The sequence below is a fragment of the Ursus arctos genome, unplaced genomic scaffold, assembly GCF_023065955.2.
Source record: "Ursus arctos isolate Adak ecotype North America unplaced genomic scaffold, UrsArc2.0 scaffold_5, whole genome shotgun sequence".
NCBI lineage: Eukaryota > Metazoa > Chordata > Mammalia > Carnivora > Ursidae > Ursus > Ursus arctos.
The window spans coordinates 13,621,662-13,648,714 of NW_026623067.1; the positions used below are offsets into that span (position 1 = coordinate 13,621,662).

The 27,053-nt window shown below is 61.4% G+C and overlaps 2 protein-coding genes across 2 annotated transcripts; one reads left to right on the forward strand and one right to left on the reverse strand.

Moving 5' to 3' along the window:
• Positions 1–10,779: 10,779 nt before the first annotated feature.
• On the forward strand, positions 10,780–20,618 carry MGAT4B (alpha-1,3-mannosyl-glycoprotein 4-beta-N-acetylglucosaminyltransferase B). Its single transcript, XM_026507714.4, has 15 exons — positions 10,780–10,962; positions 16,078–16,263; positions 16,352–16,492; positions 16,575–16,708; positions 17,139–17,185; positions 17,503–17,616; positions 17,849–17,924; positions 18,050–18,164; positions 18,495–18,625; positions 18,751–18,858; positions 19,007–19,200; positions 19,582–19,660; positions 19,743–19,830; positions 19,917–20,029; positions 20,118–20,618. Exons 1-15 carry the CDS (start codon positions 10,866–10,868, stop codon positions 20,139–20,141), a joined length of 1,647 nt encoding a protein of 548 aa, XP_026363499.1. The 5' UTR covers positions 10,780–10,865; the 3' UTR covers positions 20,142–20,618.
• A 581-nt stretch (positions 20,619–21,199) lies between these two features.
• On the reverse strand, positions 21,200–24,156 carry LTC4S (leukotriene C4 synthase). Its single transcript, XM_026507717.4, has 5 exons — positions 23,958–24,156; positions 22,348–22,447; positions 22,167–22,237; positions 22,007–22,088; positions 21,200–21,833 (listed from the first exon to the last, which is right to left on the reverse strand). Exons 1-5 carry the CDS (start codon positions 24,013–24,015, stop codon positions 21,692–21,694), a joined length of 453 nt encoding a protein of 150 aa, XP_026363502.1. The 5' UTR covers positions 24,016–24,156; the 3' UTR covers positions 21,200–21,691.
• Positions 24,157–27,053: the final 2,897 nt, after the last annotated feature.

Sequence of the window (27,053 nt, forward strand, 5' to 3'; positions counted from 1 at the left end):
GGGCAGCCTGGGCCAAGAGCCCAGCTTCCCACCCCCCCAAGTTTCAGTGGCCTCATCCTAGCCAGTGGGGGTGCAGAAAGCAAGCCCTGGGGCTCTGGGGAACCTCGGGCCTCAGGAAGGGCTCAAGGTGTGGCCCCTGTGCAAACAAGCAGCGGAAACAGAATCTCCTTCGCTTTCTGGCCCTTTGGCCCCATTTGGGACTGTGGTGGGTTTGTGGGGAGGGATGGAGAGCTTAGGGGGAGGGGGGTGGCAGGAAATGGGGCCCAGGGAAGCCAACGTGGAGGCCCCCACCCCCGGAGAGTCCCCGCTCTGGCCTTCCCAGGATGCCCTCCTGCGGAGCGTGGCCCTTGCCCTGCCCTCCTCCCCCAAGGCCAGTGAGAAGTAAACAAGGCGGCAGCTGGGGAACCCCCTGGCAGGGCCCTCTCGCCTGCAGGGAGAGGTCAGGTGGTCTGGCCGGCAGTGAGTCAGCATCCCATGACCACCCGTCATAACAGGGGGGATCCCCGCCCACTGCCACCTATCTCAGTGACATTTTAACAGGCAGCCAGGCAGCCAGGGTGGGAAGCAGGACCCCAGAGCCACGAGAGCCCACAGAGGCCCCGGTGGCAGCAGGGAGACCAGAGCCAACCAACCAGACCCTGTCCCCATGGTCCAAGGCCCCTTTCTGACTTCTGCTGCCTGTCCTCTCCCTGGACTTCAGGGACCTCCCCTGTGCCCACCGGCCCCTGAGTCAGAAGACCCACTATCCACCAGTCCTGCCGTCTTCTGACATAGGACAAGCCTCTCAGTTTCCTCATCTTTGAAATGGGGCTAGAATGGGGCCCCTCCCAGGTAGCTGGCTGTGGTTTGGCTGCCTTTGGGGGCATCAGCTGGGGGTGGGGGTGTCAGGAAGGAGACAGCAGCAGGGTTTGAGGTGAAAGAGTGGGGAGCACAGAAGAGACATGAGTCAGGAGTTTCCGGGGGACAAGCAGGAGTGGCCGGGAGGTCATCTGATTCGGTGTATTGCTGTCTTGAACGTCGTCCACACGTCAGTACGGCCTGCCTTACAGAAGTGATCCCATCTCTTGACAATGGTTTTCCTAAGTTCTGTTTATGTTCTTTGGGGCATGGAGCCACGCCCATAGGTGGGTGCTGGGGCCACCAGAGACAAGGCCATGGCAGGACTCAGGCCACGCCTCTCTGGGCCACCTCGAGGACACTGAGGATCACAGGGGCCCAGGCGCCTCCGGAACCCAGCACAGGGTCCAAGGACTGAGTTTGTTTCCGCATGGAGATGATTTGTGGGTGGGAGCTCCACACCGCCCCCCACTCCCTTCTACTCCATCACCAGGGACAGACACACCCCCACCTTGCTTCCTAACCATGCCAACTCATTCTACCTAATGACTTTCCCCTGGCTCCTCCCCCCTTCTGGAACTCTCCCTCCTCCTCCTGCATTGTCATCTCCTCCGTGGGGCCTTTCCTGAGCACCCCCTTGGGAAAATCCCCAGACACTGCATGTTACCTCCTTTTTTTTTTTTTTTTTTTTGTAGGCTTTTATTTATTTGTCCGAAAGAGAGAGTGCAGTGCGCTCCCACAAGTAGGGGGAGTGGCACGTAGAGGGAGAGGGAGAAGCAGGCTCCCCGGTGAGCAGGGAGCCCAACACGGGACTCCATCCCAAGACCCCGGGAGCATGACCTGAGCTGAAGGCAGATGCTTCACCGACTGAGCCCCCCAGACACCCCAGGATGTTACCTCCTTTTAACACTTCCTGCAAGAGCCCACAGACCAGCCGAGAGGTGTGGGGGGCCATGGTGGGGTGAAGGTGGGGTGGGTTTGGGGATGTTCTTAAAGAAAAGGGGCTCGGGGTGCCTGAGTGGTGCAGTTGGTTAAGCATCTGACTCGGTTTCGGCTCAGGTCGTGTTCTGGGGTGGAGAGATCGAGCCCTGCGTCGGGCTCCATGCTCAGCACAGAGCATGCTTGGGAATCTCTCTCCCTCTCTCTTTGCCCTCCCCCCCATCCGCTGACTCAAAAATAAATATATAAATCTTTAAAAAAGAAAGAAAGAAAGAAAGGGGGCTCAAGGTGTGGGTCGTCAGGGAAATGGAAGAAAGCCAAGAGAGTCAGGACTGGAGAGGTGGGGAAGGCCAAGTCGCCAGGGCGTGGCTGGAAGACAGGGGCAGCTGTCCAGGCTCTGCTGCCTGCATACCATCCCATGGGGGCGGGACACTTGGTCCTCGAGGGGGCACTGAGGGGCACCCTCCACACCTGATGGTGCCCCTCCATGGGCAGTGGGCTGTGGAGGCAGCTCTCACCAATGCTGAAGGAGGAGAAGGATGCGGGCCAAGACGAAATTCAGGCCATGTGTGTAAACACATATCAGAAAGCTCGGGGGGTGCCTGGGTGGCTCAGTTGGTGAAGGATCTGCCTTCGGCTCAGGTCATAATTCCAGGGTCCTGGGATCGAGTCCCCCATCGGGCTCCCTGCTCAGTATGGAGAGCCTGCTTCTCCCTCTCCCTCTGCTGCTCCCCCTGCTTGTGCTCTCTCTCACTCTCGATCTCAAATAAATAAATAAAATCTTAGAAAGAAAGAAAGAAAGAAAGAAAGAAAGAAAGAAAGAAAGAAAGAGAAAAAGAAAGAAAGAAAAACAAGCAAGCTCGGTGCCCAGGTCGGGCAGAAGCACTAAGCCTGATCGATGGGTGGCACTAGGGGCCTCGCTAGCTGAGCCCCCAGTCCTGTGTGCCTGGCCGGAAAGGAACGTGCGGTCAGGGCTTGGGCCAAGGTGGTGGTCCCTGGAGGTTGCTGCGGGCCACCTGGGTAGAGGCAGGACCCGACCTTGTCCTCACCCCACCCCACTGATGCCCAGTGGCCATCCCCTTCCCAACCGTGTGTCCCTGGGCCCTTAGCCCTGGTGGATCCTTGCCCCATGGAGACGCCAGCCGGGGCACTGGTGTCCCCCAGCACAGCAACAAGGAGAGCACCCCCGATACACATGTCACACCAGGTCTGGTGGTCTGACGTGACCGGGCCGCGGGGCCTCTAAGGCCATTCATTAGTGGAAACTGCCCATGCCCGGGATGGAGGCTCAGACGAGGGTCAGCAGGGTCACGACTGGGATCGGACGGTGCAGCACCTCGCATGCTCGTCCCAGCCTCGGTCAAGACCTCCTCCCACGCGCCCTGTTGTGGGCCCCCGGAGGGCCAGCCTGCCGGCGGATGGTTCTGGAATCATAAATGGAGAGGCCGGGAGGTATGGGGGGAGGGGACTGCGATGAGACAGCGACCCCGGAGGGGTCAAGGCGCACCAGGCGGATCCAAGACAGGAGAGCGGAGGAGGCATCTGGGCCTGGCAGAACAGGCAGCAGCCCCAGGAGGCAGACAGGGAAGAGGCAGTGTGGGAGAAGGGCAGCTGGCTGGGAGAGGTCAGCGTGGCCCTTCCTCGGGGACTCCGGTCCCAGGCCAGGCAACGAGAGCATGCCTGAAATGGGAGCCGTGCTTTCTGGAGAGGGGGGCAGGGGTTTGGGGTCAGTGGCTCAGGGCCATGTCCACCCCCACCTGCCCGAGCCCCATCGGAAAACCTTCTGAAAAAGTTATCAGGCTTTCGTGTGCTCCAAAGTCCCAGTGCCCTGACAGCCCTCACCGCCGGGGTCTACCCACCCCCTTGCCACTCCACCTCTCCAGCTGGCTGCAGGGGGACTCACCGCATCACCCCAGGCCCTGTGTGCCCCCAGCCGGAGCTCCCCTCTTCCCAGCACACCTGGCTTGGCTCCTCGTCCACATCCCTGCAAGCCCTCTGCAGCCAGGGCTGGCGGGAGCACCCTTAGTCCTGCCCGTGTCCCTGCACCTGGCATGTGGGGGAGCTCAGGTACCGTTTGTGGGGTGCGTGGGGATGCTGTCCAACATCGCTGTCACCCTGATGCTAGGGAGCAGGTACGGCAGAGGGTCCTCCCCGGGACAGCCCCGGGCGACCCCCTCCCATGGGGCCCCAAGCAAACACTCAGCATCTGCCTTGCCTATAGCGTCCAGGCTCCAGCTGTCCCACGCACCCCAGGGCAGGGCAGGCACAGGGCTCCCACCGGTGACCAGAGAAGAGGACAGGAGAATGGCATCCCAGGGCCCTGGGGGCTGAGACTGGATCCTTGGCACCCTACTCGGCCTGGAGTCCAGGAGTTCCGGTCTGGTGGGCCCTGAGCTGAGGAGAGAAGGCCCGAAGCCCAGAGGGCCTGGGCCGATGGGGGGAAGTGGGGGGGCAGGGGGCAGGCCCAAGTTGGCAAGGTGCCCACTTGTGACTGGTTAAAAGCATGTCAGGTGGGAAGAAGTCATTAGAGCGTGTTCACAGCTACTAACGAGGGCATAGCCCCCCGGCCCTGGGCTCCAGGGACTCACACTCCTCCACTCTCAGGGTCTGTAGTTCTTTGGGGCCCAGGGCGGGGGCTGAAGTTCCCCTTGACAAGAGTTGGGGCGAGAGAAGGAAGGTTACGGCCCTCATTCTTACATTTTACATGCATTCCCAATTTCCTTTATGGATGGAAACTGTCCTTTAAGGATTCATTTCTCCCCAGCACTGAGGGCAGGGTGGGACAGGTACGTGACCCGAGCTTGGCCACCCAGAGCACAGTGGCGCCCTGGGTCAGGGTTGGGCGTGTAACCCAAGCTGGCCACTGACCCTGACCTTGGTGTCTGAGCTCCTCGGTCCCAGCAAAGCCTGACGCTGGATCACGAGATGCCTTAAACCAGCTGATTTGGGTCTGGGTCAGTGGTAGCCACGAGAACTAAACCACCACACCTCGTCCCTGCCCCGGGGTTCCCAGTGGCAATGACGCTCCGCGCGATGCCGGCCAGCAACACAGAGGTCAGCTGTGACCCTGTGGTGCCCTCAGACCCCCAGCAGTCGTATATCCTGACAATCACGGCAAAAATACTCGCGTAGTGCTTCCCTTATGCCAGGAAGCATTCTGAATATTTTATCTGTACGAACTCACCTGCTCCCCCGAGGTATCGTCACATGATTCGTTCCGGCTCAGGACCTGAGAGAAGAGCCCCGTATCCCTTACAGGCCAGAGCATGTGTTTATTTGCCCATGCCAGAGCTTCGAGAGCTCTCTTTCCCTGTCGGGGAAGCCTGTAATGTTCCCACGGTCACATCTGAAAGCCTGGGCGGGAACCACCATGAGCAGAGTTCCCCAAGGACCCTTGAGAGATATGTGGCTTTGAGAAATATACCTTTATTAAATCATGGAAACTTGGGGTTATCAAGCTTATCGTCACTGATTATTACCCCCACTTTTCACCCCAGGGAAAGAGGCACAGAAAAGATTCAGTACCTTGCCCAGCGTCATACAGCCGTGTCACACAGGGGTAGGGCCAGGATGACGAACCCAGGCAGGCTGCCTCACTAGTCCGAGCTCTCGACCTCAGCGATATACAGTCCCCTGAAGGTTGTCCTGGCGACTTCTCTTCATCTCCAATCCCCTGGCCCCCATTCCAGACCATCTCTCTCCCAGATGCCTACGTCAGGGCAGAATGGAAAACTCCTCTACCGTTTTAGGTTCAGTAACTGGGTCTGTGAATTAAATTGATGAAAAAAGAAAACAGATGAGCAAGAGAAAAGACAATTTTATTCGAGTACTAGGCAGTTAGAATTTGGGGGCTTATATACCAACTTAATAGGGAAAGCAGAGGAGGAGACAGATGGTACTTAGGAGGAAAACAGAAGACTTTTAGGAGAGATAAACGGGCCCTCAGGAGAACAGATGAGAGGTATTATTGATGGTTTTGTGACAACGGGCTTATCAGGTAATAAAAGCCACTCTGGCGGGGATTTAGGACAATCGAGTTATTTTGGGAGGCCTTGCTTTTAGGCAGACAAGGAAGTTCAAGGAAAAGCCTATTTTCAAATGCTTTCAGCTCGATACAATTTTCCTGCCGCAGTGATGTATTCTGGATTCCTTCACCTACAACAGCCCCTGGCTCATCTCCCTGCTTCCTCTCTTACTCCCTCCGGCGCCTTTCCCCTGCCTGCTGCAGTGATCTTTTCAAAATGTGGGTATGACTGTCTCAATCCCATGGCAGCCCCAACTCTTCTCCCTGCTTCGGACGCTTTGGACGCTCCTTGTAGCTCCAAGGGTAAAAACCCCCGTCGGGACGAGGTGTGCAAGGACCTGCCCCCCTGCCCCTTCTCTCCCTGAGCTGTAGCCAGCAGGCCTGGGGACTCCTTCCACAGCGGCTGATCCAGCTGGGCCCCTCCGCTAAGGCTACCCCTCCCCCTCCCCTGGGCCATATTACTAACCTCATTTTCCCAGGAAGGCCCATTGTCTTTGGACAAGGGAATTTCCCCCGCTGTAAGCTTTCTGAGCCCCATGAACTTTACCTTTCCAGCACTGGGTGGAGTGGCCAGGGCCAGCACACTGGCAGGGCAGGGTAGTGTCCCAGGTAGTGTCCCTGGTGTCGCTGGTGACTCATACATGTCTGGCACATGGTGAACATTCAGAACATTGGTTATGGGGCGCCTGGGTGGCGCAGTCGTTAAGCATCTGCCTTCGGCTCAGGGCGTGATCCCGGCGTTCTGGGATCAAGCCCCGCATCAGGCTCCTCTGCTGGGAGCCTGCTTCTCCCTCTCCCACTCCCCCTGCTTGCGTTCCCTCTCTCTCTGGCTGTCTCTTAAAAATCTTAAAAAAAAAAAAAAAAAGAACATTGGTTATGAATGAAAATGGAAATAAGGCGTCCAAGGAAAGAAGGGCCTGCTGAGGGGACCAGGGGAGGCTTAGGGCAGGACTTCCAAACTCTCAAGGGACAGGAGATTCCCTTAACATCCGGAGAAGACAAAGGATCCCCGCTTAGAACCCAGTTTTGAAATGCTTAAAATAATTTGCATCACAAAAGGAGTACTAATATTGGAGTGCAAATATCAAAATATAAAAACACAAATATGGGCACCTGGGTGGCTCAGTTGTTAAGTATCTGCCTTTTGTTCAAGTCATGAACTCAGGGTCCTGGGATCGAGTCCCACATGGGGCTTTCTGCTCAGCGGGAAGTCTGCTTCTCCCTCACCCTCTCTGCTCTCTCTCTCTCTCTCTCTCTCTCAAATAAATAAAATAAAATGATAAAAAAATAAAAACACAAATTTGTGGGGCACCTGCCTGGCTGGCTCGGATCCATAGAGCATGCAACTCTTGATCTTGGGGTCCTAAATGCAAGCCCCACGTTGGGCGTGGAGCCTATTTTTTCAAAATAAATAAATAAATACAAAAACAAAAAAACACAGATTTGTGACATAGAAGCACCTGTGATCCCCCCCCTTTTTTTTTTAAGTAAGCTCTACCGCCCCATGTGGGGCTGGAACTCATGACCCTGAGATCAAGGGTCACGTGCTCTACGGACTGAGCCAGGCACCCCACCCAGCATTCCTTATTAACTCATTCAATGATAATATAGAGAGGCAGGGCTAACAAACACCAGAATCACCAAGCAGGAGCGTGTCACCGCTATTTGGACATGTCTGCAACACCCGCAGCCTGAAAAGCCCTGTGATTTCTATGCGATGGTCTGTGCGATGGTCTCCAGCACCACTAATTTTGCTCAACTTTGCTGCCTCCATTCATAACTGGAGGAAATGCCACGTTTCAGTTACAGATTAGTAAAAATAAAGATGGATTTTTATTTTCTTTCTCATCTTAACGCCTAGACCTCCCCAATTCTGGGTCCCTGGACCACAGGTTGAGAAGCCCAGGAGAGAAGGATGGAAGGACCAGCCATCGCCAAGGGCCATCCCAGAAAATCTCCAGGAAGTGGGCTGAGCACTGGCAGGTGATCCCAACACGGGGGCATTTTTACTCTGTAGGGAACAGGGACGAAGGAAGAAGGAAGAAGGGCGCACGGTCTGGGGAGAAAGCAGGACTTTTCTGTGCCCATTTGGCTCCCTGCTCTCTCCTGGGTGGGATTGGAGTTGCCGTCCCTGGCACAGAAACTGGGCCCTTGGGTGAGGGGCTGCTGCTCCCCAGGCCTGGAAGGGCTGGGAGGGAGTCTGGCTGCGGACAGTCCCTGGGGCAGAGAGAGCAATGGAAAACTGCACTGGAGCCCAGCAAGGGCTGCCCCTGTTTCAAAGGAGAAAGATGGGGGTGCTGAAGCCACAGAGAGGGTCAGGCGAGAGTCCTCCAGGAGCTGGGACGACGGACCAAGCCCCCCCTCCCCCACCACAGTGGGAAGAATGAATGAACGAATGAATGCAGGAACAAATGAATTAAGGCACGGTGGGCCTCCCCTCACGGTGATGTCACTTCTGCAGGCCCCCTTAGGTTTCTGCTCTCTTGCTAACACCACCCCATTCCAGCCCCCTTCTGGTCACAGCACCGGCTTTCCTTGGGGATCCCGGCAGGACGTTCAGGCATGGTGCTGACAAAATGGTGGGTGTGTGCCCTGAGTGGGTGTGTGGCCCAGAGGACCCCCTCCTGGGATTCTGGTGGGGCAGTGGGGAGGAGGCACAGAAAGGCAGCTTGGCTGGGGGGTCGGGAAAGATTGCCCCCCAAACGCCATAGCCCGGACCCCTGTGGCTGCCCAACCATAATCTGTTTGGGTGTGTGGCCCCCTCCAGCCTACATCCCCTAGTCCCTCTCCCATTCCCCTTCACTCCAGACCTCACACTTCCCAAAGTCGATCACCCCCCTTCTCCCCCACTGTGGCCTGATAGTCCCATTCCTTTTTTTTTTTTTTTTAAGATTTTATTTATTTATTTGACAGAGAGAGACACCAAGAGAGGGAACACAAGTAGGGGGAGTGGGAGAGGGAGAAGCAGGCTTCCTGCCAAGCAGGGAGCCCGATGTGGAGCTTGATCCCAGGACCCTGGGGATCATGACCTGAGCCAAAGGCAGATACTTAACCAACTGAGCCACCCAGGCGCGGGTGGATAGTCCCATTCCTGATAGAGGCCCTGCAATCCCCAGGATTCTGCCCCCATCCCTGGGGCCTCCCTAATTCCGGTTCCTTCTCCCCAAAGCCAGAGTGTCGGTGGTGGGAGGGGACTCAGATGAGTTCCCCAAACTTTCATCACAGACAGGCCATGACTTTCATTTTTACTGGTTTAATACATTTCCTTAAACCAACTCACTTTTAAACTTAAATACACATTTAGAAAATTTTAAAGCCCTCTGTATCACAGTCCAGATGAAAAACCATTATCCCTTGCCACGAACAGCTGATGCCCTGTGAAAACACAGGGAGGAAACAAGACAGTTTCCTTCAGAAGACTCCAAGAAGGCTGGTGTCAGTTCATAAAGTTCACTGGGGGCCACCTCGGTGGCTCAGTCGGTCAAGTGACCGTCTCTTGGTTTGGGCTCAGGTCATGATCTCAGGGTCCTGGGATGGGGCCCAGCGACAACGGGCTCCGCACTCAGCGTGGAGTCTGCTTGAAACTCTCTCTCCCTCTGCCCCTTCCTTCCCCTCTCTAAAATAAATCTTTTTAAAAAATAAATAAAGTTCATTACAAGTCGAGAGAGCAGTACCTGTGTCAGTGTTAAATCAGGTCTGCGGGAAAACCGTGGCCAGTCATTTCATCAGGCCCCAGGATGAAGTCCCGCCGCAGCCAGGGGCCCTGCCTCACCTGCTCCCGGCATAAAGGCCTCTGCAGAGGCTCCCGCCCAGACCCTACCGGGCTCCCGGGAGCACATCCTGCCCCCAGGTGTGGACCGGGGCTGGAAGAGAAACACAAATCCCCAGCGACTTCCAGTCTGAAACCTCTCCCCGGCCAAAGCCTCTCCCGCGGGGCGGAGCCTGCGGGCAACGCTGGGAACCAGGACTCCTAGGAACTGGACAAGGGAGCTCCCCAAATGTCTGCCCCGAACCTCGGTTGGACGAATCCCACAGGAGGATGGGGAAAGAAGGAAGATGAAAGCGCCCCGCGGTGAGGGGAGAGGCGCCTGCCCGCGGCCCGCCTCACCCCTGCGGTTGCCCCCTGCCTCCCGCCCACCGGCGCCAGCACCCCCCGAGCCAGCCCCGCTCAGGACTGGTCACTGTGACCAACACCCCCGTACCTGCGGCTCTTTTGCTCCTCAAAACGGCCCATTGTTCGTACTCTGCGGAGCAGGAGCGCCTCCGGGGCCCCCACCACGCCTGCATCCCGCCGACTAGAGAAAGGTCCTGGAAGGGGAAGCGCCCGGGGGCGTCGGTGCAGGCAGCGGCCCCCCAACTCCAGGCACCGCCAGCTCCAGCCGCACCTCGCCCCCTGCCACCGGCTTGAGGGTCCCGGGCTGAAGGGGGCGTGGGGTCCGGGTCTGAGGTGGGGAGGGGAGGTGGATCCTAATGGAGAAGTGAACAAGCGAGGGGGCGGCGGTCCGGGGGATCCGGGGCCCCACGGAGCGCCACCTCCACCGCAGCCGACCCGCGCTGGCGATGGCCCCGGCCTCGACCTACCCGAGGCGGCCCGAAGCCGAGGCCGCCCGAGCTCGTGCGGGGGCCACCGTCCCGGGCCGCGCGGGCGGGATCCCGGGAGCCCATACCCCACCCCGCCCCCTCGCGGTGCTGGTGGCGGCAGCGGGTGATGCGGCCCCTTTAAATCCGGGCCGCCCCGCCCTGCGCTGCCGACTCCGCGGCGGCCCCGGATCCAGGCCGGGCCGCGGCTCTCGCCGCCCAGCCTAGCCTAGCCCAGCCCGGGCCGGCCCAGCCGCCCAGTCGAGGCCGCCCGCGCCGCCTGGCCCGCGCCCCCGAGCAGCCGTCAGCGCGGCGCCCGGCCCGGTCCCCGGCGCCGCCCGCCCGCCTCCCCGCCCGGCCCCGGGCCCCCAGCCCCTCCCCGCCCCGGGGCCGGGGCTCCCGCCGCCTCCCGGCCCCCGCGCCCCGGCCCCGGCTCCGCGGGCCATGCGGCTTCGGCCCCGCCGGCGCCCGCCGCGCACCCGAGGAGATGAGGCTCCGCAATGGCACCTTCCTGACGCTGCTGCTCTTCTGCCTGTGCGCCTTCCTCTCGCTCTCCTGGTACGCGGCGCTCAGCGGCCAGAAAGGTGAGCCCCCTCCCCCGCCGGGCTCCGCGCCGCGCCACGCACCTGGGCTCACCTGGGCGCCGGCGGCCGGAGCAGGGTCCGGCCGGTGGCCGCGGGAGGCGGCCGGAAGCAGACGCAGGCGCCCCTTCCCCGCCCGGGCGGCGCGGGAGGACGCCCCTCCCATCCTCGCCCCCACTTGTTTGCTGCCGGAATAGCGAAATTCGCCTCCGGCCTGGGCTGGGCCGCCGCGGCCGAGCGGTCAGCGGCGGCCCGGTACGGCGCTCGGGACATCGGGGGCCTCCGTGAGTACGGTTGCGCCGATGCTGGGGCTGGTCGCTCCCACGGGCGACCTAGGGACCTTGGAGTTTGCAGAGAGGGACAGAGACACAAGGTCAAGAGATGGTTGTGGCCAGGTGGCCCCCAAGGTCCCTTCTCCAGGCATCTGGGCAGGAGCAGATATGGTGTTCCTGAGACAGGTGTGAGGGGGCAGCCGGACATGCGGGCAGCACCCTCCACCCCGCACCACCTCTCCACCCCAGCCCACTGTTGGGGGGGCTGCTCCCTGAGGCCTCCACAGCCCTCCTCCATGACACCTGGCCCCAGGATTCCTCCGCGGGAACCTGGGTGCTAGGGAAGCCTTCCTGTGGCTGCTGGCCCGCCACCGGCCTCGTGAGTACCCAGCCCACCCCCAGCTACCCGTTAACTTATTCCTTTGGTCTCATCGGACCTCCACCCCCCACCCGAAGTTTGGGCAGGCTGGCCAGTCTACCGCCGCGGTCCTCTGAGCTTGGTCTGCACACTTCGGGAAGAGGGTAGGGGCAGGCCACAGCACCGGCTGGCGTGGCCTGGTGTCGATTGGGATGGCTGGGGCTGAGGAGGCCCTCACAGGCCTTGTCCACCCAGCCTGCAGCATGGGAGCCTCCGGGAAAAGCTGCTTCCTTCCTGCCTCCTGGCCTTCCTGTGGGAGGTCTAAGCAGGATCAGGCTGAGGCCAGCTGACCCTCTGCTTCCCTCTTTCTCAACCCCATGCTACATGAAGCTGGAGGAGGAACCACTAAGGGAGGATCTGGTACCTTCCTGACCCTCCAAGCCCCAACGGCCCCCACCTGTCTCCTGCCTGACCAGCCCAGCCTACTGCAGTCCACCAACCTGTTTGGGTCGGGGCCTTAGGGCTCCAGGGGCCCTGAAGGGAGATCCCTAGGTCTTGGCACAGGGAGGGCATGGCTGGGGCAGAGTTCTCTGGAAGTAAGGGTGTGTCACCTGGAAGATGGCATGCATGGGGCAGAGTGCTCTGTAGGTGGGCGTGTCCCCAGGAGGAAGGCATGTTGGACCTCTGGGACAGTAGCCACATAAGCAGGCTGGCATGGAGACCAGGGTGGGGCTAGATCGGATGAGCTGGGGCACATCTGTCTGCTCGTGGGTGGGTTGATGAACCCTTGCACCCTGTCCTCAGCCAGGCCGCTGTTCCTGTGTGCCTCCTGCAACAGCCACGTGCCCCCAGCCTGACCCCAGGTGCAGCCCCCCACCCCTTCTCTGGGAGCCTGGCTGGCCACAGGGAACTGACCTCCAGGAGCAGCAGAGGGAGGCCAGATAGTAGAGGCTCCATCTAGGGCCCACCGTCTCGGAGGGGGTCATCCAGTAGGCTGGGCCTCCAAGGGCCTGGGGAGTGGATGGAGCACCAGCCAAAGACGTGTGGGGCTCAGTGACAGGGGTCCTCACAGAAGCCCAAGAGCCTGTGAGGCATGATGAGGGGGTGACCGGGGGTGACCGGGCACTGCCCAGTCAAGGGCTATCCCCGTTTTAGGGAGCCCAGCAAAGCCAGGTCTTTGGAGGCTCAAGAAAAGCCTGAATCTGGGCTCTTAGGCAAACCTTCTTCTCCTTCGTACATGTAGACACCTGCTCATGGGGAAGCCAGATCTGACCCCAGCTTCCAGCTGCTTTGAAGGGTTTAGGGTAGGGCTGGCGCCGGCGCCAGTACTTAGAGAAACGGCAGAGGAACCCGGAGCTGTAAGAAAGGTGGGCTGGGAGCCAAAGAGGAAGGACGCAGCAGGAGCAGGTGGCTTCCTGGAAGCCCAGGGCCAAGGGCCAGGAAGGACACCTAGGCCTGGGCCAGCTGGACCCTGGATCCCGGTTTGGGGCGCACTTTCATATCCAGCCTTGACCAGATTTGTGCAACAGCTCCTCTAGCAATCAGACTCTGGCCCTCAGCCAAGGACCTGCTGAAGGCCCATCCCCAGGGAGAACAGCAGACCCTGCCCAGGCCAGCCTCAGCCCTCCCCAGCACCCCAGCAGCCCGGACTTCAACAATCACCCACACCCTCCTTGACCCCTGCGAGGTGTGGTTTGCAAGGCCTGGAGAGGAGAGGAACAGCTGGCCCTCTCTATACCCCGGCCCCACCTGCACGTTAACCCCACACCTTCACTGGGCCTGGCACCTGCCTGTGCCCCGCTGAGCCTGGTTCCCCTTCCCTAAGTACATGGCACGTGGTCTGTGCCTGGCTTGGCTCTTAAATCTCTTTCTTCCATCAAGAGGGAACCAGGGGATGACTGTGGTCCGTGGGCCTCAAGTGTCCTGACTACTCTGCCTTCAGATGGGGGGAGAGGTGGGAAAGGTGCCGCTAGTGTGGCAGTCCTTCCCTGGGGCCAGCTGCACCCGGGGCCGACCCTCCACGCTTCCTCCCTGGAATACGAAGGTATGGAGAGAAGGAGAAGCCGAAGTGCCCTCAGCCCTAGCTCCCAGGAATTTCTTTCCGGCCCCCCAGAAGCCAGGAGCTCCCAGGCCTTTGCCCCTCCCCTCCCTTGAGCCGCCTCCCCGGCCCATCCAACATGTCAGTCCAGCCCCCCAGCCCGAAAAGGTCGTAGGCGTTCTGGACGGCTGGGCAGAGCCCTGGCACATAAGGTGCAGCCCAGGGAGAAGCAGGGACAGAGCTTGAGTTTCTGGCTTTGAGAGGCGAAGACAGAGTGGACCCGGGACCAGAGAAGTCATGGACAGCGGTCCGGCTGGGCACCTTTCGGGCAGGGCAGGAGCAGGGGGGCAGGAGCAGGGGCGGGCTGCTGAGGGACCGGGCCTGCGGTGTTGAGGGAAACGACACAAGGATTGGTGTGGGCAGGAGCCGGGTTGGGGGAGACCCCTAGGAAGGGAGGCCAGGGTAGGGAACGGGCTGTGCCCAGGCCTCAGTGGCCAGGGTGACTCAGATGCCTACCGCTGCCCACCCGGCTTGTCTGCCCCTGCAGGTGAAGGTTGAACAGAGCTCAGCCTGCATAACGGAGAAGGCCAGGGAGGGGCAGCAGTCAGAGGGAGTGAGGCCTCCCCCCTCCCCCCACCTCACAGAGCAGCTCTGAGCTCCCTCCTGGGGTCCTCAGCACCTCTGGTCCCCCTTCCCTGTGGGGCAGCTGGCCCAGCGGGGACACTCCTGGCGCCACCCCACTCTGGGCTGGGTGGGTGAGTGTTTGATGGGGGTGGTTGGCTCCTGTTCAAGGGGTCAGGTTTCCAGGGTAACCCGGCCACTGAACCCAGCGCAGAGCCTCACAGATCCTGTAACCCGACTCTCCACTCCCTCCCCCTGCAGGGCTGTCCCTATGGGCCAAGCAGATGAGTATAGAGTGCCTTAGGGAGGATCTGCTTGGCTCACCTCCCCGGCCTCCCCCTCCACACCATCCCCCCACCCTGGGCTACCCCTTTCTCCTCCCCTGGGATTTAGCTCTTAGACCTCTGCCACATGCAGCTTAAGGGGGGAGGGGTATTCTGAGACGACAGAACTTTGCCTTGGTCATGACCTTTGATGCACATAGCTGGGTGGGGGTGGCAACACTATCCCAGGGCATTCTGGGGGCTGGGACCCCACAGGGGAATCAAGGAACAGAAGAGCTGCCTAGGGATGAGAGGGGAGTTCTGGAAGGTTTCCTAGACTTGAACGCTAGACTTTGAAACTAGGCCTCGAAGGCTGCATGGGTTTTCATTAGACCCAGAAGAGAAAAGGGGATCCCAGGCAGAAGAGACCACACACGCAAGCACACGGACCAGAGACAAGGAGAAGCGGGCGTACGGACGGCAGATAGAGCGAGATGAGGACGGTTCTGGAGCACACAGCCCCGAGGGACGTGCTGTGCCAGCCGCAGGGGGGATGTTGTTTGTCTTGTTCTTGCTCACTGGTCCCCGCCAGGCCAGTGGAGCCAGGTGCTTGGCACCCTGGGGATCCCTTTCTTCTGTGAGGAACCCCCACCCTGGTGCTGCTCCTGACCAGCCTGCACCCCTAAAGCCCACAGCTGGGGCCCGGCTGGAGGTTCTGACGTGGGTCCTCCCTGGGGAGGGGGGGCATGCAGACCCTTCAAGGTGGCACATGCCTAGTACAGGTCTCCAGAGAAGCAGGTCTGCGTGCATTCGGAGCTGTGTTCCCGCGCCGCTGCTGACTCACTGAGTGACCCGGGAGTAGTTCCCCAATTTCATCTGCTCATCAGAGCCCTGGGAGGCTGAAACTGCAGCAGAATCCAGAGTTGGTGCTTAGTGCAGAATGGGCACCAGGGCCCAGTCCTACTTGGAGGACAGCATGAGAGCCCAGGGAGGGTTATCCCCAGAGGGCCTTGGGCTGCCTGTGACCTCCTCTGTGAACACGAGTGGGGAGCAAAGGGCAGAGGCTGAGAGGAGGGAGGGGGACAGGCCAGGGAGCTAGAAGGGCTGGGTCCTTGTGCCCTGGATGGGACCCTGGGCATCACACCTCCTGGAAGGAGCAGATACTGCAAAAAGAAGCAGGGGGGGGGGGACTTTGGGAGCCACTGGGTGAAGATTCAGTCTAAGGATTGCCCCACCTGGGGCTGGAAGTGATCCTGCAGCCCTCCCTCAGATGTCTCCTCAAAGGTGAAGATAACAGGGTGGGGGGAGTACTGAGAGTACCAATCCTCCCAGTGAAGATTCTCCCCCCCCCCCCGTGGGTCAGTGTGATCTCAGAGTGACCCTTATGTACACTCCCCGCCCCCGACACACACACGCACACCCGGAGCTGGCATGTAGGCAGGCACAAGAACAGATGTAGATAGCCCATTGCACAGATGGGCACAAAAGTGTGCGTGCTGGCACACTTCAGGGGCAGTAGCTCAGTGCTCGGCTGCCCCCTGGTGACAGCGTGCGAACCACCCACAGGCGACGTGGTGGACGTGTACCAGCGGGAGTTCCTGGCGCTTCGTGACCGGCTGCATGCGGCTGAGCAGGAGAGCCTCAAGCGCTCTAAGGAGCTCAACCTGGTGCTGGACGAGATCAAGAGGGCAGTGTCGGAGAGGCAGGCGCTGCGAGAGGGGGAGGGCAATCGCACCTGGGGCCGCCTAACTGGTGAGCGCTGGAGCCGCCGGCGGCGGCGGGGGAGGCGGGGCTGATGGCAGGTCGTCTCGTCTGACCCGTCCCTTCCCGACCCACCCAGAGGATCCACGACTGAAGCCGTGGAACGTCTCCCACAAGCACGTGCTGCACCTGCCCACCGTCTTCCACCACCTGCCGCACCTGCTGGCCAAGGAAAGCAGCCTGCAGCCTGCCGTGCGCGTGGGCCAGGGCCGCACCGGAGGTAGGGGCGGATCCCGGGAGGGGCCGGGGGCGGGGGGTGGTCCCCGGCATCGTGCCGGTATCGATTCTTCGCGCCCCCGCAGTGTCGGTAGTGATGGGCATCCCCAGCGTGAGGCGTGAGGTGCACTCGTACCTGACAGACACGCTGCACTCGCTCATCTCGGAGCTGAGCCCGCAGGAGAAGGAGGACTCGGTCATCGTGGTGCTGATCGCCGAGGCGAGTGGGCTGGGGTGCGGGGTGGGGGGCGGGTGGGAGCATTCAGAGAACACAGGGCACAAAATAACAAGAAGGAAAATGAAAACCGAGCAACGTTCCGGAGGGAAAAACTATCAGAGGTTCAGTTGTCAGTTTCATTCACAAATTTATTAAGTTAAAAAAAAAAAAAAAATCATTTCAGCGCCCCCTGGTGGAGACGCCAGTTACCTAGGCTGCCCCACCCCAGGGCCCCAGGTACACCAAAGGGCTTTTTCTGAGGCACCTGCGGCCCCCAGGCCCGGACTTACTCGGCCCTCAGGGTGGGGAGGGGGGGCGATCGCTCCGTCTGTGCATGGGGTCTTTTGAGGCCCGCCCTCTTCCCCCCAGCCCCTTCTTCCAGGCCCTTTGGGGTGACAGCCAGGCTTAGGGAGGGCACTTGGTCTCCCCACAGACTGACCCACAATACACCTCGGTGGTGACAGAGAACATCAAAGCCTTGTGAGTACTGACAGACCGGTAAGGCTGGTGGGGGGAGGGGCCCTGCAGGGTGCTGGGCGGGCAAGTGCCCGCCTCCCCGACAGTATCCTGCCTTCCCGATGTGGGAAAGGGTGCTTCCCCTCTTCGCTGAAAGACCGTGGGTGCATAGAGGTAGGCCAGCCCCTCTGGAGCCTCACTGCCTCAGTAGGGTGGGTGTGCTGGTGGCTGATGTCTTCGTGGTGGGCCTGAGCAACGGGACGGGGTCTGGCTAGCTCAGCGCTGCCCCAACTGCTGTGCCTGGAGGTTGCATACCCACTGGCCTTCCCTGCCCCCCCCAGGTTCCCCACGGAGATCCATTCCGGGCTCCTGGAAGTCATCTCCCCTTCCCCCCACTTCTACCCTGACTTCTCCCGCCTCCGAGAGTCCTTTGGGGACCCCAAGGAGAGAGTCAGGTATGAGCACTGCCTCCTTCCCCGTGCCCCCCCCAACCACGTGCCCACCTGTGCTGAGAACCCGGTCAGCACCTGAGTCCCAGGCACTTCCTTGCAGTGCCTCCATTTCTCCATTGGAGGACCCCAGCATGCGGTTGGGGTGGGGGGTCCAGCCCACACTCAGTGGCCTCGGTGGTAGCCACACTGGAGGTGGAGGGGTCTGCGTTCCTGAGCCCCTGCCCCTGCCCCGCAGGTGGAGGACCAAACAGAACCTCGATTACTGCTTCCTCATGATGTATGCACAGTCCAAAGGCATCTACTACGTGCAGGTCAGCGCCGAGACCCTGCTTTGCCCTCCACCGGCCCTGGACCCTGGCTGGGCCTGCGCGGTGAGCCCCGCCCTGCCCCTGTGCCCATCCTGAGTCCAGCCCCCTTTCTGCCCCCCGCTGTGCAGCTGGAGGATGACATTGTCGCCAAGCCCAACTACCTGAGCACCATGAAGAACTTTGCGCTGCAGCAGCCCTCGGAGGACTGGATGATCCTGGAGTTCTCCCAGCTGGGCTTCATTGGTGCGCCCGCCTGCCCCGCCCCATGCCATGGACCTGACCAGGGCCCCTCAGTCCAGCCCACCTCTGCCTCTCTGTGCTTGTCCCTGCAGCCCTGGTACCACCCAGGGTCATGCTTGCAAGCTCCACCGGGAGTGTCTCCTGCAGCCCCGCCGGCCTGTTCCCGCCCGCCCTCTGCCTCGGGATGTCTGTCTGTCCCCTTGTGCCCGCACCTGCCTGCAGCTGGCCGTAGGGCTTGCTGTGGGAGCCTCCTCAGTGAACCCCCTCCACGGGAATTAAGGGAAAGTAGGGCAGGGCAGAGCTGCCCACCCAGCACCCCATTCCCACCCTCAGGGAAGATGTTCAAGTCGCTGGACCTGAGCCTGATTGTGGAGTTCATCCTCATGTTCTACCGGGACAAGCCCATTGACTGGCTCCTGGACCACATTCTGTGGGTGAAGGTCTGCAACCCCGAGAAGGATGCGGTGAGCAGGGGCAGCACCAAGGCGAGGGAGAGCGGTGGGGCACGCAGCCTGCAGCATGGACTGCGTCAGTGTCCCCGCACCGCCTGACGCAAGCTGAGCCCCAGGCTTTCCCCCTCCCTCTGCAGAAGCACTGTGACCGGCAGAAAGCCAACCTGCGGATCCGCTTCAAGCCATCCCTCTTCCAGCACGTGGGCACGCACTCCTCGCTGGCGGGCAAGATCCAGAAACTGAAGGTGGGCTGCGCCACCCCCAGGCCTGGCTGGGGACAGGCAGAGCCCCGGGCTGCGGGGTAGGGGTGGGGGGATGGGGGGGAGGGTGGGCAGGGCGAGTCCCTCTCTCGAGGGGGCCCTTGCTAGCTCCGCTGTCCCTCCTTGGCGGCAGGACAAGGATTTTGGGAAGCAGGCACTGAGGAAGGAGCACGTGAACCCACCGGCCGAGGTGAGCACGAGCCTCAAGACATACCAGCACTTCACCCTGGAGAAGGCCTACTTGCGCGAGGATTTCTTCTGGGCCTTCACGCCTGCTGCAGGGGACTTCATCCGCTTCCGCTTCTTCCAGCCGCTGCGTCTAGAGCGGTCAGTGCCAGCACCCATAGGTCCACCTTGGGGGAGGGGCAGGGTGGCCGCCAGGGGATAGGCCTCACCACATGCCCCTCTTGGACCCCCAGCAAATCACTTAACCTCACCCTGCCTCAGTTTCCTTATCTGAAGAGTGGGGTTCATCATGGTACGCACTAAGGCAGCGCCCACAGGAGCTCGGTGATATTGGCCCATCACCTTTGTCCCCGGTTGCCTTGCACAGCCCAACGGCTGCCCTCGGGTGGTCCCCAGCCTCCCTCAGCACCCCAGGGCCCAGATGCGGCACTCCTGGGCCAGGCCTGGCCTTTTGTCGGCCAGACGACAGAGGCCGGGCGGTGCCCCAGCCCCGCGGCAGCTCACAGGCCTGTCCGGCCACAGGTTCTTCTTCCGCAGCGGGAACATCGAACATCCAGAGGACAAGCTCTTCAACACGTCAGTGGAGGTGCTGCCCTTCGATGTGAGTGTGGTGGGCTGCGCGGGTGCTTGAAGGCCTGCCCCTCACACAGCCACTGGCTTCAGCCCCTTTATTTTGCCCCCAGAACCCCCAGTCAGACAAGGAGGCCCTGCAGGAGGGCCGCTCAGCCACCCTCCGGTACCCTCGGAGCCCTGACGGCTACCTCCAGATAGGTGAGTGGGGGCAGGCAGGTGGAGGCCTGGAAGAGGCTGGGCTGAACGGGGGTCGGGGGCAGTGGCTCAGCGCTGCCCTCCCTCAGGCTCCTTCTACAAGGGTGTGGCAGAGGGCGAGGTGGACCCGGCCTTCGGCCCCCTAGAAGCACTGCGCCTCTCCATCCAGACAGACTCCCCCGTGTGGGTCATTCTGAGCGAGGTAAGGGGGCAGGTCAGGGAGCCACTCCACGAGCCAGACCAGGGCTGAGCCCCGAGGCCGCAGCTGACCCCGAGCCCTGCTCTTCCAGATCTTCCTGAAAAAGGCCGACTAAGTGGAGGGCTTCTGAGGGTGCACTTTGGCTGGCCCTGAAGCCCCCTGGGAGACCTGGGATGTCGTCGCTGCTGCCCCCGGAGGGCCAGGCGCCGCCGCCCCAAGCCTGAGGGGTTCTGCCCGGCGCCCCGCTCCGCAGGCCTGGGATCGCCGCTGGCCCGGAGGCCCCAGGAAGCTGGTGCTGCCCCCCGCCCGCCCGGCCGCGGGAGGAGGCAGGCGGCCCCCACACTGTGCCTGAGGCCGGCCCGTGCCGCCCGGAACCGTTCGCATCCTGGCCGGCTTGAGCCAGGCCGTTTTAGAAGAGCTTTTTCCTGGGCGCCCGCTGTCTCCGGCGCGAACACTGGAATGCATATACTACTTTATGTGCTGTGTTTTTTATTCTTGGATACATTTGATTTTTTCACGTAAGTCCACATATACTTCTATAAGAGCGTGACTTGTAATAAAGGGTTAATGAAGTGCGTGCCTCCTGGGTGAGTGTTCCAAGAGCTCCGGCTGGTGGCGGGAGGCCAGGCGCCAGGCGGTGTCACCCGTGCCCGCTGCCACCTCGGCCCTCCGTGCAGCTCCGCACGACCTCGGCCGCATTTCCCGGAGGGCCCAGGCCGCCGGGTCGGTGACTCGCGGGTGGAGGCGGCGCGGAATCCGGGGCCTGGCGCCCGAAGCCGCCTCCGCTTCCCGAGGACCGCCCCTCCAAGCGCGCCCCCTAGCTCCCACCGTCCCGCCCCAGCTACCTGCTCCTCTCAAACCCAAGGCATCCCCGACCTCCCACTTCGTTGAGTCCCAGCCCTGCCCTCGTCCACGGCCCCCAAGGCCCCGCTCACCTTCGGCCACGTCCCCCCGGGTCTCTGATACGTTTTAGGGTCTCCCACCCACCTCGGGGCCAGTGCAGGAGCGGCTGCCCTGCCTGGAAAGCTCCTCTCCTCTGCCAACGCGGCTAAAAAAAAATCACCTGATTTCAGGGACGTTAGTCCGGCCAGCCGGCCTTGCTCAGGTCTGGTCCCCCAACACCTGGACGTTTCCCCCGAGAGCGCATGTCACAACGGCATGGACCGCACTGGTCGTCGCCCCCAGGCTCCGCCGCAGGGTGCCCTGAACATCTACACCGTGCCGGACTCCAGGCACCGAGTGCTGACCGGAGAATGGCCCTGGTGTCAGCTGTGAAAGCCAGGGGACGAGGAAGAGGGCGACCAGGGGACCGTGAAGAGGCGGCAGGCCTGAGGAGGGGACAGGCGAGGAAAGCGCTGAACGCAGGGAGGAGGAGCCGTGGGGTGAGCCCCGGCGAAAAGGGCGGCCGAGGGCCGAGCGTGCGGCTCCAGGGCCGGAAAGACCCCTGTCCTTCCGCAGCCCCACCCCCGGGAAGCCTAACCGCCTGCTGCCGCCCAGGCCTGAGCTCCACAGTACGCGGTGCGCGAACCCCTCCGACGCAGAGAATGAGTCCGGAGTCCGGTCATCGACACTTTAATTGGAGATTGGAATGGGGCGAGCATCCCTCCCCTGTCCTCCCGGAAGCTCCGGCTCTTCTCCGGTTCCGCCGGCCGGGCGTCCTCCATCTCAGGCCCTGGGCAGCAGCTTCCCGAGCCGTCCGAGGAGCGCGGCGCGCAGCGCGCCGGGGAGAAAGTGGACGAGCAGGCCGAGCGCCGCCAGCGCCACGAGCAGCCAGAGCGCGCGCGCGCTCGCGTACAGCGGGGTCAACCTGCGGGCGGGGCTCAGCGGCGGGCGGGGCGGAGCCACGGCGGCCCCGCCCTCCAGCCCGGAGGCCCCGCTCCGCCCCGACCCGCCCCCCTGCCCGGGCCGCCAAGACCCCGCCCACAAGCCCCTCCTCCCCCGCCCCTCGAGATCTCCCCGGAACCCCGCCCGGGTCCTCACCTTTGCTGCGCCGAGCGCGCGTAGCCCTGAAAGTAGCGGAGGCGCGCGAAAAGGTAGACCAACCCGCACAGGGCCGCCGTACCTGGGAGAGGGGCAAGGTGAGCTGGCCGGCACGGGACCCTGGGGCTGCGGTGCGTGCGCGCCCTTCCCGAGCGCAGACCTTCGTGAAAGAAGATGCCGGCGACCCAGAGCGTGGCGAGGAACAGCGGGAAGTACTCGCTACAGTTCACTCTGCGCGTGGGGGGAGGGGGGCGGCATAAGGGCGCCGGCGGGGGACTCGGACCCCTGCCGATACCCGGGCTCCCCCCCTTCCTGCCCCGCGCCCTCCCGCCAGGTCTTACTGGGCTCGGTAGACGCGCTCGAACTCCGGCGGCCCTGTGGTGAGCGGCGGCGACACGCGGAAGGCTCTGCGCGCGGAGATCACCTGCAGGGAGAAGTAGGCTGGGGGCGAGGATGGGCGGGAGTCAGGTCTGGCTGCCCCGAGGCTCGCACCCTCCGTCCAGTTCCCACCTTTCCTCCTCCTTTCTCCACGCTGACCTTGGCACGACTGCCCTTTAAAGCCCTCCTGGAAAATAAATAAAGTCCAACCGAGGGGATCATCTTTCGCCCCCACCCCTTGTTTCTGGGCCTGCCCTGTATCCAAGATGCTCAAGAGGGAGGGCGGGGTGCGGGCCTGGGATGCCAAGAGGCCCTGTTCCCCCACCCCCACCCCACCTCCCCATATGCTTCGCAGGTACACCTGTACTCGGGAGGAACCTGCAAGCTCAGGACTTTGCTCCTGAATCCTTTGACTTGTAAAACGCAAGCAAATGACCAGCTCCCAATCTTTAGACATGCACCTTGACTTTGGCGGGGGGGGGGGGGGGGGGGGGGGGGGGGGGGCACACCACCAGGGCTTGAGGGCAGAAGTGGCTTCATCCTTCCAGATACCTGTGGAACACACCCTGTGGTTTACAGTTCCTGGTCCCCACCTACAGGGCCCACTAGGCCAAGGAGATCTCTTGACCCCCCATCAGGCCAGGATCACTCGAGCCTGTGCCTCCAAACTGTGGTATGCGCTCCTGCCTTAGTTTCTCTGGTCAGGTGTTTGGGACCCGAGCTATATCTGACACCCCTCCCCTACCCCCAGGTGGTTGCTGTTGGGACTCTTCTAGTCCCACCCGGGCCATGCCAGCATGGGTGGGTGTGGAGGGTGGGCTGGCCCCAGAGAATCTAAATGCACAGGGGCCTTTCTCTTGGCCTCAGGTCAGGCCCCCATCACCCACTCAGCCCCAGTACTGGCTGTCTCCAGCTGCCTTCCAGCAAGTCCTGTGGCCCTGGTGCCCTTGGGGCCATATCCCTTCCCAGGTGCCCTGTGGGGGCCAAGGGCATGTGTACCATCAGTGTAGGACCTAGAAGGGGGCCCTGTGGCTACACAAGGAGGGGCTGAGAGCCAAGCTTGCTCGGGCAGCAGGAGATCAAGTCAGCCCCCACAGGGCCCCTGCCCAGGCTGTGTCTTGTCCTAGCCCCTGCAGGGTGTGGTAACTATGGCCCAAGTGGCAAGGATACCTAGCCTGGGAATGTGTCCTCTAGGGCCGGTCTAAAAGGCCACCACACAGGCACCTTTGGGGGCTCGGGGAGCAGGTTCCAACCCTGTCCAGCTCCATGTGGATCCCAGCACAGAGAGGATGCCTTTGAAGGCAGAGCTGGGTCCTGCTGGAACCCCCAGAAAGAGGACAGTGGGAGCGGGCGGGATCAGCTGGAGCAGGGCTGCACCAGGCCCACGGCTGCCCGTCTTCTGGACCCACCGCCAGAACAGGGCTAGCTTCTCAGCCTTCAGCTGGGGCCAGAGAGTTGGGGCCCCAGGAGTCTGGGCTAGGGGCCCTCCAGCCCCTCCCCAGGGCCTGGAGGGCAGAAAGCAGGCTGCAGGAGTCCAGGGCCCACCCAGCTCCCAAAACAGGAGCCAGCTCACCTTGCAGCAGGACTCCCAGGAGGGTGACAGTAGCCAGAAGAGCCACCTCGTCCTTCATGGTGCTGGCAGCGGTGTAGGCCCAGGCTGGTGTGAAGAGAGCTCTTATCAGCCCCAGTAGGCTGGCGGCTGGCTCAGAGGCTGGCCCAGGAAAGGAAGATGGGCGCTTCTCCCCGCCCCTTCTCAGTGGAGGGGGCCTGAGGGAGGGGTGTGCCCGTGGCCAGTGAAAGCGCAGAGGCCTGAGCAGGCAGGCGAGGCAGGCGGAAACCAGGGCCAGACAGAGCCCGGGGAAGGATGGAGCAGCGGGCTGGGGACAGCCCGGCCACTTCCTCCCAGTCATTCTTTTTTTTTAGGATTTTAATTCTTTATTTATTTGAGTGAGGGACAGCAGGGGGGGAGCAGAAGGAGAGGGACAAGCAGAGCCCAGCCTGATGCGGGGCTTGGTCCCACGACCCTGAGATCATGACCTGAGCCGAAACCAAGAGTCGAATGCTTAACGGACTGAGCCCCCCCCAGGCGCCCCCTTCCTGGTCATTCTTGCTGCTTCTGTGCCCAGTGCTGTGCTGGCAGAGCCCCAGGGTCCACCCGAGCGTACTGCAGCCTTGTCAACCCAGTGTCCTCGAGGCCCTGCACCCTCAATGGGTCCCAGTTATCTCTCCAGACCTCCCCGTGTCCTGGTCCGGTCTCAGGAAACCAGAGGCTCCTCCCCGAACCCCCCACGCCCCCACCCACTGCTACCACTTTCCACTGATCATCGAGTCCTGCTCTTGTCAAATCCACCCCTCAGCACCACCTTCGGAGCCCTGCCCTGCCCCGGTCATCTCTCATGGGGCCCAGGTCACAGCTCCACGAGGGTTCCCAGCCCCGCCCCCGCCCCCACCTATACCCACCCACTTACCTGTTCCCCCCTGCCACCCAACCACGGCTATTACGTAACGTGGAACCCTGGTCCCCACACCTAGACCTCACTGGGCACAGCCACGTCCCTGCTCCCCTCAGGAAAACTGATGCCTGCCAGCCTCACAGCTGCCTGGGTTCCGTGCACACAGGCCGTCCTGGAGACAGCTGTGCTGGCCTGGCAGCCTGGGTCAGCCCACTCAGGATCGCTGAGCCCATCCTCTCCTGGGGCTCTGACCCCAGAACAGTCCCACGTTCCACCTGCCCAACCTCCCTCCCTCGGGAGGTCCCAACCCTTCCTCTGCCCAGGTACTGTGGTGTAGACAGAGCTGCCTGCCTCCCCTCCCAGGCTTGAGGGATGGACATGTGAGTCAGAGCTGGCTGTGCGGGCCAAGGCTAACTCAAGAGGGTGAGATGCAGTTCTGGAAACTTCCTTAGAACATTGGGAAAGGGAACTCAGAGCAGGGAGGAAGATTTCCAAGGGCCTTTACGGCCACTGGCCACCGTGAGGAGGAGAGAGCCAACACAAGGCCACACTTGGAGGAGAGAGGTGGCTGATGTCCTAGAGCCCAGGGGCCCCCTTGCCTGGAACGGCCCTCTGGCCAGGCAGCCTTTCCGTTTTGTAAAACAGCCACTTCTCCTTTTGGCTCAGGCTGGTTGGAGATGGGTTTTGGGCAGCAGTGGCCGCGTCCAGACTGATACACGAACACGGGCAGGAGCCGGTGAGGCCACACGCAAGCACAGAACAGGCTGCGGGAGGGATGGAGTGGCCGGGTCTTTGGGGTAACCGCCACTGCATTTAGTCTCGGGCCATTGTGATGGCCTGGCACCCTCTGCCTGGTCACTCTGGGGGTGTCTGCACATGTCAGCGTCCTGGGACCTCAGGAGTTCTATCCTTGCCACCCAGGGTCATCGTGCACTGAAATAAGGTTCTCAGACACCAGTCTGAGCGGCTGTGCAGGGCTGATTCTGCTTCAGCCGCTGAATCCCGCACATCGCTTTTCTCAGAAAAGCGAGGACAGATGCCTCCAAGCGTGGGAAAGGAGTACAAAGGGGCAAATACCTGGAAGCAGGCTTGCGTTTCCCCCTAGGCGTGTGGGGTAAGGGAGGAGCGGCTTGTTTGTGCTAGCAATCACCGGGTACAGAAAGGGAGACTGAGGTTACATTCTTTTTGTTGTTGTTGTTGTTGTTAAGATTTTATTTATTTATTCGACAGAGAGAGAGACAGCCAGCGAGAGAGGGAACACAAGCAGGGGGGAGTGGGAGAGGAAGAAGCAGGCTCATAGCGGAGGAGCCTGATGTGGGCCTCGAACCCAGAACGCCGGGATCACGCCCTGAGCCGAAGGCAGATGCTTAACCACTGCGCTACCCAGGCGCCCCTGAGGTTACATTCTGTCCTAGCTCCGAACTGAAGCCCTGCCCCGGGGGATCGGGGGATCGTGGGATCCTGCTCCTACTGGCCAACGGCCATCGCGGCTGACGTCTCAGCTGCTTCCACAATCACTCCTTAGGGCTTCCAATATGTTTTCTGAGAATAACTCGACAGTTCCTCCTTTCTGTTTATTGGGATTTGTAGTAAAGGGGGTGATGAGGCTCTTGCATGGTCGCTGCAGCAGGAGAGGCTTGCCTGGACGACCATAATGAGAAAGGAGATCGTTAAAAGCAGCATAGCCCTGTCAAACCGAGAGTGGAGATTGAACCCAGAGAACCAGTTTTTGCTGGGATTGAGCCAGATAGAAATGTCACTGAGACTCTTCACGGTAGCTTGTTGACTTCCTTGTCGTTGTGCTTGTAACCTAAGTTTCAGGTTTTCAACGGAGAGATTCAGATGAAATCGGGCGCGTTCAGGGTGGTATGGCCGTAGATTCAACGGAGAGATTCAAAGAGGAGGAAAAGGCTTGACGAAGATGAGTGTTCCATTTCCCCCAAGTCTAGTTACAGGGAATTGAAGCAACACAGTAGGAGGTGAACTCCGAGGTGCGAGTTCACCGCGATCTGGTCCGGAGAGCCTGCTGATGTTCTCCTAGCCAGACAACAGCGGCTTCTAGAGCCTGCGGTCTAGCTAAAATGTGTGGATCGATCTTGACCTGTTCTTCTAAATTAGTTGTCGTGTTTTGCATAAATGAATGCACTTGTCATGCTGTTTGGAGGGAGATAGCAAGGATGTGGCAGCGGCTAGAGCGCTGATGGCTAGACCAGCTG

Coding starts and splice junctions, on each gene's coding strand:
- MGAT4B (XM_026507714.4), top strand. CDS start 10,866: ATGAGGCTCCGCAATGGCACCTTCCTGACGCTGCTGCTCTTCTGCCTG. Junction 17,186..17,502: donor ACAGAGAACATCAAAGCCTT/GTGAGTACTGAC, acceptor TGCCCCCCCCAG/GTTCCCCACGGAGATCCATT. Junction 19,661..19,742: donor TGGAGGTGCTGCCCTTCGAT/GTGAGTGTGGTG, acceptor TTTTGCCCCCAG/AACCCCCAGTCAGACAAGGA.
- LTC4S (XM_026507717.4), bottom strand. CDS start 24,015: ATGAAGGACGAGGTGGCTCTTCTGGCTACTGTCACCCTCCTGGGAGTC. Junction 22,238..22,347: donor GAGCGCGTCTACCGAGCCCA/GTAAGACCTGGC, acceptor CCCCACGCGCAG/AGTGAACTGTAGCGAGTACT. Junction 21,834..22,006: donor GCGCGCTCGGCGCAGCAAAG/GTGAGGACCCGG, acceptor CCCCGCCCGCAG/GTTGACCCCGCTGTACGCGA.